Below are 14771 nucleotides of genomic sequence, written 5' to 3'. Positions count from 1 at the left end.
GGTATGGGCAGTATGTACCCCGGGAGTGGCGGCAGGTATAGGCTGTGTGTACCCGGGGGGGCAGGTATAGGCTATATGTACCCGGGGGGGGGGGGGCGGCGGCAGGTATAGGCTGTATGTACCCCGGGGAGGCGGCAGGTATAGGCTGTATGCACCCCGGGGGGGGCGGCAGGTATAGGCTGTATGTACCCCGGGGGGCGGCAGGTATGGGCTGTATGTACCCCAGGGGGCAGCAGGTATAGGCTGTATGTACCCCGAGGATGGGGGTTGGGGGGCGAGCATCACGTATAGGTTGTATGTACCCCGGAGGGGGGGGGGGGTGGCAGGTATGGGCAGTATGTACCCCGGGAGTGGCGGCAGGTATAGGCTGTGTGTACCCGGGGGGGGGCAGGTATAGGCTATATGTACCCGGGGGGGGCGGCAGGTATAGGCTGTATGTACCCCGGGGAGGCGGCAGGTATAGGCTGTATGCACCCCGGGGAGGCGGCAGGTATAGGCTGTATGCACCCCGGGGGGGCGGCAGGTATAGGCTGTATGTACCCCGGGGGGCGGCAGGTATGGGCTGTATGTACCCCGGGGGGGCGGCAGGTATAGGCTGAATGTCCCCCGGGGAGGCGGCAGGTATGGGCTGTGTGCAGCAGGGAGGCGGCTCCCCCCATGTGTAGACGCAGTAGACCTGCGGACATGTACAGTGCGGCGGCGGTGATGCTCCACGCGGCCCCGACAGTCAGTCTCCTCCTCCTCATGTCTCCAGCAGACGAGCTGCAGCCTCCGCCAGTGATGGAGCCGGACACCCAGTGACCCTGCACACCGCTGCCGCACACACCCTCCCCGGGCACCGCCGCCGCCGTCGGCATGCAGGAGGAGCGGGCGGCTGACCAACCCGACGACGAGCCGGGAGATGCCAAGCAGGAGCCGGACGAGGACGCGGCAGCCCGCCCGGAGACCCGGACCGACTCGGACAGCGTGGAGAGCAGCGACACCCCGAGCCCGCCGACCTGCAAGATCTGCTTCCAGGGGCCCGAGCAGGTAATGGAGGCGGGTGGGGCCGGCGGTGATGGTGGTGGAGGAGCCCACCTGCGTACACTGCCGGCGGCAAGGGTGACGGAGAAGCCCACCTGCGTACACTGCCGGCGGCGAGGGTGACGGAGGAGCCCACCTGCATACACTGCCGGCGGTGATGGTGGAGGAGCCCACCTGCATACACTGCCGGCGGTGATGGTGGAGGAGCCCACCTGCATACACTGCCGGCGGTGATGGTGGAGGAGCCCACCTGCATACACTGCCGGCGGTGATGGTGGAGGAACCCACCTGCGTACACTGCCGGCGGTGATGGTGGAGGAGCCCACCTGCGTACACTGCAGGCGGCGGAGGAGCCCACCTGCGTACGCGGCGGGGGAGCCCACCTGCGTATGCAGCAGGGAGGTGACTGCACTGATGCATGGGAGGCTGCGCTCACATCTGCGCTGGGTGTCGGAAAACAGCAAAGGGGAATCCCCCGGCCCAATGGATTTGTCTCACAACAGACCCCAGCAGCGCTGAACAGACCTCGTTGACTGTAATGGTGTCCGTTCGGTTTACCGGAAGGCAAAGTCCTGCATGCAGCGCCATGCTGTCTGGTATTCCCTGCTGGATCTGTGATGTAACCTCCGACCGGGGATCCCACGCAGATGTGAACCCGGACTAGGCAGGTGGAGCTTTTATTAGGCAAACCAAGGTGAAAGGTTTGGGTGAGGACACAGCAGGACCCCTTCCCAAAGTACCACCGGTAGGCCGCTGCAGGGAGATCAGTGACCCGTTACTGGGGTTGTGTGATGACCGGACAACATCCCTTCAGTAGGGCTGCCGGTAGTAGAATAAACCGAGCACCACTTACCCTCCTCCAGTGCTGCAGCCCGCTGTGGTCCCAGTGTTTGTTGTGACAGCTGACATCACAGGAAGTCAGGTGAGCGCTGCAAACAATTGTCAGCAGCACACTGTAAATAGCCCAATAGTGGCTGGAGCTCCTGTCCGCACGCCAGAAGCGGATGGATCCTCACAACCAGAGTGAAGATAGATCCAGCAGCAGATAAAATAAATTCCACGTTTTTCTTCCTCCATTCACTTAGCCAGGAAGGCGCTCCTGCCATGGGCGCTCACAACCAGGAGTTCAGGAACGTGACGTTGCAGCCTCGGAGGAGCTGCAGCAGCGATCACCTGACTACCAGTGATGTTAGCTGTCGCAACAAACCCCGGGGCCATAGCACTGGATCCCAACAGAAGAGCGGTAAGTAGTGCTCAGTTGTTTCACTACAGCCAGTCCTATTGAAGGGATGTTGTCCGGTCACCATACATCCCCTTGAACGGGAACCTGTCACCAACTAGAAGCACCATGCAGTAGTATACCACAAATACATGTTCAGAGCCGGTATTCTACAGATTCAGTAATATAGCCAAGGCAGATACTCTACGGAGGGGGTAACATAACACAAGTGTACATCCAGGGCAGATACTCTATGGAGGGGGTAATATACCACAAGTGCACAGCCTGGGCAGATACTCTATGGAGGGGATAATATACCACAAGTACACATCCTGGGTAGGTACTCTACGGAGGGGATAATATACCATTAGTGCACATCCAGGGCAGATACTCTATGGAGGGGATAATATACCATTAGTGCACATCCGGGGCAGATACTCTACAGAGGGGATAATATACCATTAGTGCACATCCAGGGCAGATACTCTACAGAGGGGGTAATATACCATTAGTGCACATCCAGGGCAGATACTCTATGGAGGGGATAATATACCATTAGTGCACATCCAGGGCAGATACTCTATGGAGGGTTATATACCATTAGTGCACATCCAGGGCAGATACTCTACAGAGGGGGTAATATACCATTAGTGCACATCCAGGGCAGATACTCTATAGAGGGGGTAATATACCACAAGTACACATCCAGGGCAGATACTCTACGGAGGGGGTAATATACCACAAGTGCACATCCAGGGCAGATACTCTACGGAGGGGGTAATATACCACAAGTGCACATCCAGGGCAGATACTCTACTGCGGGGTATATACCACAAGTGCACATCCAGGGCAGATACTCTACTGAGGGGTATATACCACAAGTGCACATCCAGGGCAGATACTCTACTGAGGGTTATATACCACAAGTACACATCCAGGGCAGATACTGTACGGAGGGGGTAATATACCACAAGTGCACAGCCTGGGCAGATACTCTACAGAGGGGGTAATATACCACAAGTGCACAGCCTGAGCAGATACTCTTCGGAGGGGGTAATATACCACAAGTACACATCCTGGGCTGATACTTTACGGAGGGGGTAATGAGTATAATAACATGAATGTGACGGATAAATTTTAATGCATATTGCACTAAAAAGCCCAATTGATGTCAGCTTTTTTATTCTTGTTTGCACTGCCTCCTGGCAATCTGCCTAAAAACACAGCGTACACGCATGTAACATCCATGTGCATGGGTTTTTTTTTTGATGCTCCCATAGATTTTCATGGGTAATTTTTGGCCTGTGAATATGGACTTCAAGAGGACATGCCTTGTGCATCACTGGTCTACAAAAAAAAAGACCTGTCCGAATACAGCAATTTACTCCAGTGGATCTGTAGGCTGTCAGTAAAAAGTACGAGAGCACATGGATAGAAAATAACCCATTAGGTGTCTGGCCCATTCACATGGGTATATCTTAAAAGGTTTATTGGATGACTTTGGGGCATATGGAGGTATCGTCTGCTTAGAACCCCTGTATGAGCCAGAGCTAAACGCTTCCGGAGGATTCAGCGCTACTATGTAATACACGGCTGCCCGTTCATTGGAGCGTGGGCCGTGTAATACTACATGTCCCCTTCAGTGGTCGTTGTATGATGACTTTCCTAACATTCAGCCTAACTTAGTATTACTTGGCGCCCATTCAAAAGGACGGATGTGATACGGATTTGTGTTTAATCGGCAAGAGGCTCCTTTCTCCGACTCATGGGGGCGGCTGGGGGTTCCCTCAATAATATCCATTTACTCTACTGACATTCAATAATCCTTTGGCGATGACTGCGCAGGGTTTCCAGCTCTTCTGCACATCGTGATACTTTGTAAAGGTGTGTTGTTCCAAAGCACAAGCTCAGCTCTTCTGCACCTCTATGTCTGTGTATTGCTGTCATATTGTTTGTTTTGTGTATAGTTGTGTACAAATATATTGGTTATGTTTTGTATAGAACGTCAAATACCCACAGTCTTCAATGTTTACATCTAATGAGTCCTCTTAGTGGACGGGGACATCAACACAGGTTTCTTACATACTGGCATGTATTGATCTAGACACTTGCATGCCCCACTGACTGTTAGGCTGGGGAGGTTTATGGTTTTCTTCACACTGTCGTTACAGCTCCATCCATCACATCCACACATTTATTTCCAGATCCCACAAGTGTGGTTTTTACGACCTGCACATCCATGTAATCCCTCATCCATGCATCCCTCGGCCTGACTTGTGACTATACATATAAGCACTGATAGTATCAACATGGACATGTTTGCAATGAGTCTCTGCTGCTGTTTAGACCTTGACTTGGTATCATGATTTGTCTCCTCCTGTTGACTGACGCCTAGTAGAAGTCATTGCTGTTAGACTTGTACGTCTGCAGCTGTACAGTCACGGAGGATCAGCACCAAGGACAGCTCACCAAGCCTCTAAGAGGCACTGCATCTTCTAGGGTCTTCCCACAGATTAGATGTTACATTGAGAAGGGAGATGTTTCATTTAGCTACTTGATTTGCTAGTTATTGCTACAGTGTAGCTATCCCTGTTGTAGTGAGCCCGGCTGCTGGATTCATTGCTGTAGATTTAGTTCCGTCTCAGTAGGTCATTATGATATCGGTGGATATTGCTTGGTTTATTACTTTTACTGTCACCCTGCAACCCTCTGCTGGGTTTATTTCCTTCACTGCCACCCGCTTCTCAGTGCACTTTGTGTGGCTGCTATATTGCCTGGTTCATGCAGTATTATTGTTGGTGTTTATTTTATTTTTTTTGTTTTTTTTTAATACTGATCATTTTTCTTGAAATTATACAGTTACCCCTTAATGTCATGACCTTTATACATACGTATACTATACATAGAACATATTGCGTCACACAAACAATACAATCAATTATATTTAAGCAAATCATAATCCCACCCCCCCCCCCGAAAAAAATGCTTGTGCACATATAAAGACCCTCCCTCTTCTCCACCTCCTCACCTTTACCCCCTCCAAATCCCGTCAGCTTTTCTGCAATACCTCAATGCAACCAGCATTTACTGTCAACTATCCATTATATACATCAGACCATCTTCCTCAATTTTCCTCTAACTTAGGCCGCCTCCACACGGGCAGATTTGCATTGCGGAATCCGGAGCGGGCGTCCGCCCCCAGATTCCATGGCAAATACCGTCCATAGCATGCAATGAAAAAGAATGCAGGGAAAAATTGAAGCATGCTCTATTTTTAGTCGGATTCCATGCAGACAACTTCCATTGAAGTCAATGGAAGTCATCCGTCCCGTGGCTTGACCGCAACCATCATTGTGGAAAGGTCACAGGATCTGTATCGTCGCCTAGCGACGGCGTGGCAAAATCTGTACTGTGCATGTGCGCCGGCCTACCGCAATATTAAGAAGATTCCGGACAGGTACGCCGGGTTACCGGCTGGGCACAGGGTTGGATTCTGCTGCAGGATCCTGCATGCAGGTTCGTGTGTAGGTGGCCTTAAATATCCTCTTTTTTGATACATCCCCCTTTTCGAAGGATATAACCTCTTATTTTTGTGACATAATTTCCCACAGTCGGGGGGCAGGCTGCATCCAACGGGTAGTAATTGGATTCTGCACCCGATGCAATGCTCTCTCCCAGAAAATTATACCTATCAAACCCATCAACGATACCCAATATACAAGCTCTGGGATTAAGACCAATATAGACAAGATGTATATTTTTTAATTATCTCTAGTACCCTGTTCCAAAATTCACACAACTTTACACAATCCCAGACAAGCTGTATTAAATCTGCACCATCCATGTAACACTTTGGACAGTTTGAGCTTAATCTATTACCCATGCTAAAGAACTTTAATGGAGTAGAATAAACTCTACGAACTAAATACAATTATGATCCTCATTGACTTTCAGATAGAGATAAAAATATGAAAACAAAGTACGAAATGCATGGGATTTAATCATTAGCGCTGAGGGCTTTCCTGCCAAATTTGTGTTTACTTCACCTCTTGCCCTGCTCTGGGTGATTTTGGGAGACAACTGGTAACAGCAGCTGAGTGGCTCAAACCCCTGACCAATGGAACCTTGTTTCTCGGGCAGATGTTCACTTCTGACCGGCAGCAGCATCCGTGTCATTATCGCCTCCACCTAAAATCGTTCTCTACATGTATGATTTATAATCCCATGTAACTTAAGGCATGCACTTCATACAGTGTTTCCATATTTTTGTCAACCCCCTGTATCATTGGAGTCCTACACAGCACTGCGGCCCATTTATCTTCACTAATAGGGCCGAAATCTATTTCCAATTTTTCTGTTTTCTTTATTGGCAATTGCTGTAAATAGTAAGAAAGCTTCTGTCTATATACGGCCTCCTGCACACCGGCGGATTTGCATTTGCGAAATCCGGAGTGGGATTCGGCAGCAAATCCAGCCCATAGCATGCTATGGCAAAATGCGATTTCCTGCCCATGAGCGTAAATCGATTGCGATTTTTACACTCGCGGGTGAGAAATCACAGCATGCTGCGATTTTGTTTGGGCTATGCATGGCTGGCTTCCATTGAAGTCAATGGAAGCCGTCCGTCCCGTGGCACTTCCACAGTGAGCACTGCAGAAGTATTGCAGATTCCTCGTCATTGCAGAGCGCCGGCTGCTCCTGCGCATGCACGACGGACTAGCAGCCGACACACCTGCAGAGGATTCTGCAGAGAAGACTTCGGACAGGTACGCAGGGGTCACCGATTCGAACTCCACTGCGGGAATCCTGCATGTGGGGTCGAACCGCCCGTGGAAAGGAGGCCCAAATAAGATGATATGCCCTTTGTAGCTCCAGAACAACCAAGAAAAGGGCATTGAACCGTAATTACGGATACTGACCGACCTGAGCAGCAAACGCGTGTCGTCACCGAAGGAACTGGGACTTTATTTTTTCATTTCTTCTGCTGATCAAGCGCTCTGGAGTTTAGGGTGACAGTAGAGGGATAATGGACTCCAATAACAGAACCATCATCTTGTAATGTGACCTGGAATGGTCTTCACAGTGATACATTATTGCTTTGATTATTTCAGATTCCCTGAGCTTCACAGGAAATGAAAATACTATAAAGATATCTATCTGATCTAAAAATCCCAGTTCTCAGGTGAGAGGCATGCGAGCGGGGCTTGTTACTTATCACTTCCCATAAGGAGTGCCTGATGTCCTACAGAGTAAGAGCTGAAGCATTGGGCTGCCTATACGGTATAGATGCCTACTGCGTGTGGAGGGATTTGGGGAAGGGGAGCTGTCGGAGGTGCTTGTTACTCTAAACTGAATACAACCTTCTGTAAGTCCCCGAACTATTACCAAATCCTTCTATTTCCTCCTAGTAGAGGGGAGTGTCGGACCCTTGGCAGCATAGTAGGAGTTTCAGGCATTGGCAGACCGCGGGTGGTGGTCTCGTCTGCAGAGATGAATTTATCCCCTTCCATCGTTGCATTGCAAGAGACCTCATTTGTTGACCTATTCGTATCAAAGCTTGTTTTGTTTTTTTTTTGCTTGGGACAAGTTGTATACGTTAATGCCAGCACTCTGGGGTATACAATGTGTTGTAGAACCTATTAGATTTTTTTGGGAGGAGAGAGATTGAAAAAAAAATGTCCAAAATTAGTTTTGGGGTTTTGTTTTGATGGTGCTCACCATTCAGCAAAAATAACATGACTTTCTTATGGGGGTCAGCACGATTACTGCAACACCAAGCTTTATTTAAAAAAAAAAATATATATATATTTTTCATTTTGCACAAACCCCCCCCCCCCACAAGTTTCTAAAGAAAAATGAATCTAAATCGCTCCATTCTAAAAGCCTTGGCATTCTTATATTTCCGGCAGCGGGGCTCTGTGAGGGCTTGTTTTTTGCAGGACGACTTGCAGTTTTTCTTGGTACCAGTTGAGGTACAGGTGACTTTTGGATCACTTTTTATGACGTTGCTATGGTGAACAAAAGAAAATAACAATTTTGATGTTACTATTTAAAATGATTTTTATGGCGTTCACTATGCGTGATAAATAAAATATTTTCGTGTTGTGGGTTGTTATGAATTCGGAAATGCCTATTAGATGTTGCTTTTTCAAACTTTTGTAGTATTTTGTCTATGTAAAACAGGTTTTTGTGGAGAAAAATAAGTATATATTTTTTAACAGGTTTTTTCTCTTTAAACTTTAATGAACCTGTCTTGACACTATTTCTAAAGGCCCATTTAGACACAACGATTATCGCTCAAAAGCCGCCATGCACTGTTCGTTCATCAGTGATTTCTAGCAAGTTAGAAATCACTGATGACTCTTATCAGCACCACATGCTGATTTTTCTCAGCGGGTGCAACTGATAGCATTCTTTCAGCTGGTATCCTGCTGGCAGTTCTTAGCCTGACAGGAGCTAAAAGCTCCGAGAACAATGCAGCTGTTTACATATACAAAACAGCTGTTTTGTTCTTGGAGCTATTGCAGCAGTATCCTGCTCTGCCTGCATTAACTCTTAAGCAGCTAATTAGCTACTTAGTTATGCAAAGATGATCGCTCAAAACTGTCACTCAAACTGTCGTTTGAGCGATCATCGTTACATGTAAATGGGCCTTAAGTCCTTCAAGGGGACTTGAAGATGCGATTGTTTGATCACTAGGATATTCCTTCTATTTGCTACATTTTACTAAGCCTATGACAGAAGCGTATTAGACTCTACCGGAGGCGAAGGATAACAGGCTGACCTGCATGTTAAACATGGAGGCCGTTGTCAGGCTTCCGGCTTCTATGGGAAGCCATTGGTACTTTGTGATCGCATTGTAGGGTACTGATGGGTGACAGAAGGAACACCTTCCCCCTCTCTGCTGCTTACAGGCTGCAGTTGCTATTGATTGTGGCATGCAGGGGGTTAAACTGCAAGGATCTGAGGTTTCTCCTCTCCTGGCGGTTAGAGCAGGAGCCTGGCTGTCAGTAGTCAGCAAAGCCACCACGTTACATGATGCATGTGCAGGTTTATAGACCGTTAGTAAGTCAGTAAAAAGGCATATTGACCGTCTCTAAGGGGTTATAGAAGGTGGTGACGGTTTATCCAGCCGATGGATCCTGATTTTGATTGTCCTTTCATACGGCATGTCATCTGTACTCCGTATGTTGTAAGGGTCCTACGTGTGTTAGCGCTCCACAACAAAGTTAATTTCCCCCTATTAGAGCTGGACTTTACCTCGTTAAATCTCTAAAATAACCTAGTAATCAGTTTTAATTGGCACCAGCATACATTCCTCTAGTCAAGTCTTGTAACAACTCCGATATACAGTGGGGAAAAAAATACTTTGTTATATATCCTTTATTGGCAATGACAGAGGTCAAACACTTTCTGTAAGTCCTCACAAGGTTGGCACACACTGTTGCTGCTATGTTGGTCCATTCCTTCATGCAAATTTCAAGAGCAGTGATGTTTTGGGGCTGTCGCTGGGCAACACAGACTTTCAGCTCCCTCCAAAGGTTTTCTATAGGGTTAAGATGAGACTGGCTAGGCCACTCCAGGACCTTGAAATGCTTCTTACGAAGCCACTCCCTCATTGCCCCGGCGGTGTGCTTGGGATCATTGTCATGCTGAAAGACCCAGCCATGTTTCATCTTCAGTGCCCTTGCTGATGGAAGAAGGTTTGCACTCAAAAGCTCATGATACATGGCCCTATTCATTCTTTCATGTATACGGACCAGTTGTCCTGGTCCTTTTGCAGAGAAACAGCCCCAAAGCATGATGTTGCCACCCCCATGCTTCACAGTAGGTATGGTGTTCTTTGGATGCAACTCGGCATTCTTTCTCCTCCAAACACAACTTGTTGTGTTTCTGCCAAACAGTTCTACTTTGGTTTCATCTGACCATAGGACATTCTCCCAATACTCTTCTGGATCATCCAAATGCTCTCTAGCAAACTTCAGTCGGCCCCTGACATGTACTGCCTTAAGCAGGGGGGACATGTCTGGCACTGCAGGATCTGAGTCCCTGCGGCATAGTGTGTTACTGATGGTAGCCTTTGTTACGTTGGTCCTAGCACTCTGCAGGTCATTCACTAGGTTCCCCCGTGTGGTTCTGGGATTTTTGCTCAAGGTTCTTGTGATCATTTTGACCCCACGGGATGAGATCTTGTGTGGAGCCCCAGATCGAGGGAGATTATCAGTGGTCTTGTATCTCTTACATTTTCTAATTATTGCTCCCACAGTTGATTTCTTCACACCAAGCTGCTTGCCTATTGCAGATTCAGTCTTCCCAGTCTGGTGCAGGGCTACAATTTTGTTTCTGGTGTCCTTCGACTGCTTGAGGTTGTGGACAGGTGTCTTTTATACTGATAACAAGTTCAAACAGGTGCCATTACTACAGGTAATAAGTGGAGGACAGAGGAGCCTCTTAAAGAAGAATTTACAGGTCTGTGAGACCCAGAAATCCTGCTTGTTTGTAGGTGACCAAATACTTATTTTCCACCATAATTTGCAAATAAATTCGTTAAAAATCTGACAATGTGATTTTCTGGATGTGTTTTCTCATGTTGTCTCTCATAGTTGAGGTCTACCTATAATGCCAATTACAGGCCTCTCATCTTTGTAAGTGGGAAAACTTGTACAATTGGTATCTGACTAAATACTTTTCCCCCACTGTATTTAGTTGCAGTAGTCTTTCCAGAAAAGTCCAGTGTTTACATGTGTTTAATGGGGTTGTCCAATCAACCCCTATAGATATAACTCCCTGGACAGTGACCCCATTGTTCAGGGTCCAGCTACTCAAAAACGGTCAGTTGTTATAAGCGTTGGCTGCCAAAACCTTTACAAGTCACTCAGTAAAGTGACCAACCATGTAATACATGATCATCCCAAGTCCTCTAGAACAGGAGCTTCTCTTTAAAGTGGCTCCGCACTCCGGCTACTAAAGAGAGAGGATAGAGCAGAGGACCGTCCTGTGTCATATCCATACAGTCTGATGGGCCATAATGACAGGGGTTGCCCTGATGGTACGACTCCTTTAAAGACCAAGTTTCTAGTGGATCCCCCCCCCACACACACCTCATGCTTTCCTGCCTTTCTGCTGATACATCTCACCATCTTCTGTTCTTTACCAATTTCTTTTAGAAGGGCCTTATATTTCCCTTCATAAAAATGTCCTCAAGTCCAAAGAGAACACTTAAGAAGGCTTCCGCCCCAGTTTTCTGGCGTAGAAGGGCCACTTGTGCAATAATTTAGTGACTATTCACTCTGTGCTGGCCCCACCACTCTTTTGATAAGTGGGCTGTCCTTTTTGATCTGACAGCTTTTTGTCTAGTTCACGCTGGATGCTGAGATGTACGTCTGATTGGGACCAGGCGTACGTTTCTGACCAAGTGCGCGGAGTTGCTGGGGATCCGCTGAACACGGGCTTAGTAACTCTTCCCCCAGGCCTTCTGCCTTAGCCACACTGTGCTATACATGTACTAATAGACAATAAGGTAACTATTACCCTGATGGAACTGATAAATGTTATTAGAATGAGTATTGGTCTTAGAGGACCTGTCACTGCTCCAGTCATGTCTGTTTTAACCCCTTAAGGACGCGGCTTTTTTTCCATTTTCGTTTTTTCCTCCCTCCTTTTAAAAAATCGGAACGCCTTTATTTATCCATCAACGTCGCTGTATGAGGGCTTCTTTTTTGCGGGACGAATTGTATTTTTCAATAGTGCTATTTAATGTACCATATAATGTACTGAAAAACTTTTTAAACATTCTAATTGGAATAAAATGAAAAAAAACCCTCCGCCATCTTTTGGTGCGTCTTGTTTCTACGTCGCACAAACTGTAACAAAAATGGCATTTGTTCTATGGGTCAGTACAATTACCAGACTTGTATAGTGGGTTTTTTTTTTTTTTGCTGTACTACTTTTATTTTTTTTGAGACACTTAATTTTTAAAAATTATTTTCTGCCGCCATCTCATGCGCACAATAACTTTTTTTTATTTTTCCATCAACATAGTTGTGCCAGGGCTCATTTTTTGCGGGACGTCCTGTAGTTTCCGTTGGTACCGTTTTGGAATACATATGACTTTTTGGTTGCTTTTTATTGAATTTTTTTCTGGGAGACCGAAAAAGCGCATTTCTGGCGTTCATTATCTTTTTTTTTTTTTTGGATGACGTTCACCGTGTGGGGTAAATAACTCATTATTTTGATAGATCGGACTTTTATGGATGTGGCGATACCAAATATGTATTCTTATTTATTTTATTTTCTTCTATGCTTTAGATTATTTTATTATGGATATGGAGGACTTAAACTTTTGTTCCTTTTTAAAAAATAATTTTTACTGTTAGTAAATCTTTATTGATCTTCTTTTTTTTCCTTTCTTTTTTAGTCCTCCTGTGCAATGCTTTGATCACTCCTGCAGTATGATGTAATGCCACAGAATTACATCATAACGCGATCGGGCAGGCAGTTTATCAAGCCACCCCATGGGGACGGCTTGATAGGCATTCTGCTATGATAGCCTTGGGGCCTTTTAAAAGGCTCCTGGCTGCCATGACACCTGCACTTCGCCCTGTGAGCTCATTTATAGTGGCATTTAAAGAGTTAATGGTGCCTTTGAGCCAAGCAGCTGATTGCAGCTGTTGCCCGCGGGTGTCGGCTGTAATAAACAGCTGACGCCCACGCTGTATGAAGAGGTCGCCCCGTGACCACTCTTCATACATAATCCGACGCTGCAGGACGTAAATGTACATCCTGCAGCGTTAAGGGGTTAATAAGTATTTTCATCCTCCATGAAATATTCACTCTGGGGAATCTTCCGTTATCCTCTTAGACCTTTGAGTAAATGGACAAGTAGGTGTTACCAGATGTATGCGCGTTTATATTTGCCCCCGTTCTCTGGTACCAGCTTTCCTTTTATTGCAAGAGCAGAATCTATGAAGTCTGTGGTCCCCAACACTCGCTGTCCATCCAATCTGTTGTCGCCCATTGACCGTGAGCGGAGGGTACTGGCCTTCAAGGGCCAGGAGCCAAATCATAGGAGAACTGGCACAGGTAGGAGGGGTGAGTATGAACGAGAGTCGGGCATTGCTGGGCTCAGCCGTGCCACCGCTATGCAGCTAGCCCCGCTGACATGAGATGTGACGGGTCCTCTATGCATCTCAGAAGAACCACATTTGCCATTTTTCAATTGGTGGTCTTAGTCCAAATATTTAGGTACAAAAGAAACTAAAAATACCTACAAATGTTCCCATGACACGACTGTAGGAGATGATGGGCAGTTACGGGCGCGGGAACCAGCATTGTCTGCTATAGATCCCCCATGGCTCATAATGAAGAATGATGGCTAGTATGTCTAACCATGCGTCTCCTGACTTCTCACCTCGGCTCGTTGCATCACGGGATCTTCTGGTAACGTTTGTTTTCGGAGGGCGGGCCAGATAGATTCTTGGCTCTGCAATAAAGTCAGACTCAAACGCTGGTAATGATTAGGCATTAGCTTAATGCATTCTGCAGTCTGCTAAGATTTAGTCTTTGGAAATTAGATTTGTACCCTGGAGTGATTCCCAACGTCTTTGGTGAAGTCAGAATGACTGGGCATTTTCTGCTGCTTGCGTTGGGTTGAGATGCTTGCCACTTGAAAATGATAAAATAAGGATGTGAACCTTTTGTATCCAAGTATTTAGGCAGATCAAATATAAAGTGTACGGGCAGTGGCTGCAAACAAATCGGGGTCACGCGAAGATCGTGTCCCCCTAGGACATAAACCTTACTTGACACAAATGTGAACAAAAAGTAGCAAGGATCATGTCCCCCTAGGACAGTAGTGGCGAACCAATGGCATGCGTGCCAGAGGCGGCACGGAGAGCCCTTCCTGCTGGCACGTGCCGCCGTCGGCCCTTCACCACGTTGGTGAATACCGGCAAGGGTGCCGTGGCTCCCCTGCAAGTATTCACTCAGCGACACTGATCCCGGAGCACACTGTGAGGTCTGAGTGCAGTTGGGATCCTCCTCCCACTCCTAGGTTCTGCAAGAGCAGGGGAGGAGGTGTCCGGCAGCACACTGACGTCAGTGTGCACCTGGGATCAGCGTTGCTGGCAGTGCCAAACAGAGGAGCAGCGGTGGGTTTCAAGGAGGAGGGAGGCACTATTCCTACTGGGGGGGACCGCTGTGGGTTGTCACTATACTGGGGGGGGGGGGATGAGTCACTATTATTGTAGGGGCCACCGTGGGGAGGTCACCATTACCACTGGGGTATGTTTACACGTGGCAGAAATGCTGCAGAATGTCCTCAGCATAAATTTCCGTGGCAAATTCTGCAGCATTTCCGCATCCAAAAAGCAGTCAAAATCTGCACCCTGTCTATTTTGAAGCGGCTCTGTCCTTTTTAGAATGACGGAGGTAAAAAAAAAAATCATACATTGTGATAAGCCCCGCCCCCTGACATGTTGGCACTTTGAGATAAATAAGTGGGTTTGGGGTTGCAGTTTGGGCACTCGGT

General features: G+C 47.3%; 1 protein-coding gene across 1 annotated transcript in view; it reads left to right on the top strand.

The window, feature by feature from the left end:
* Nucleotides 1–790: 790 nt before the first annotated feature.
* Nucleotides 791–14771, top strand: part of MARCHF11 (membrane associated ring-CH-type finger 11) — a 58956-nt gene continuing 44975 nt past the window's right edge. The window contains exon 1 of the mRNA XM_066578926.1: nucleotides 791–1029. Coding sequence (XP_066435023.1) covers nucleotides 856–1029 — 174 coding nt within the window. The 5' untranslated portion in view covers nucleotides 791–855. The remainder of the gene's footprint in view (nucleotides 1030–14771) is intronic.

Source organism: Eleutherodactylus coqui, chromosome 9, assembly GCF_035609145.1.
Source record: "Eleutherodactylus coqui strain aEleCoq1 chromosome 9, aEleCoq1.hap1, whole genome shotgun sequence".
In the NCBI taxonomy this organism is placed as follows: Eukaryota; Metazoa; Chordata; class Amphibia; order Anura; family Eleutherodactylidae; genus Eleutherodactylus; species Eleutherodactylus coqui.
This window is presented reverse-complemented; position numbering and strand designations above follow the sequence as displayed.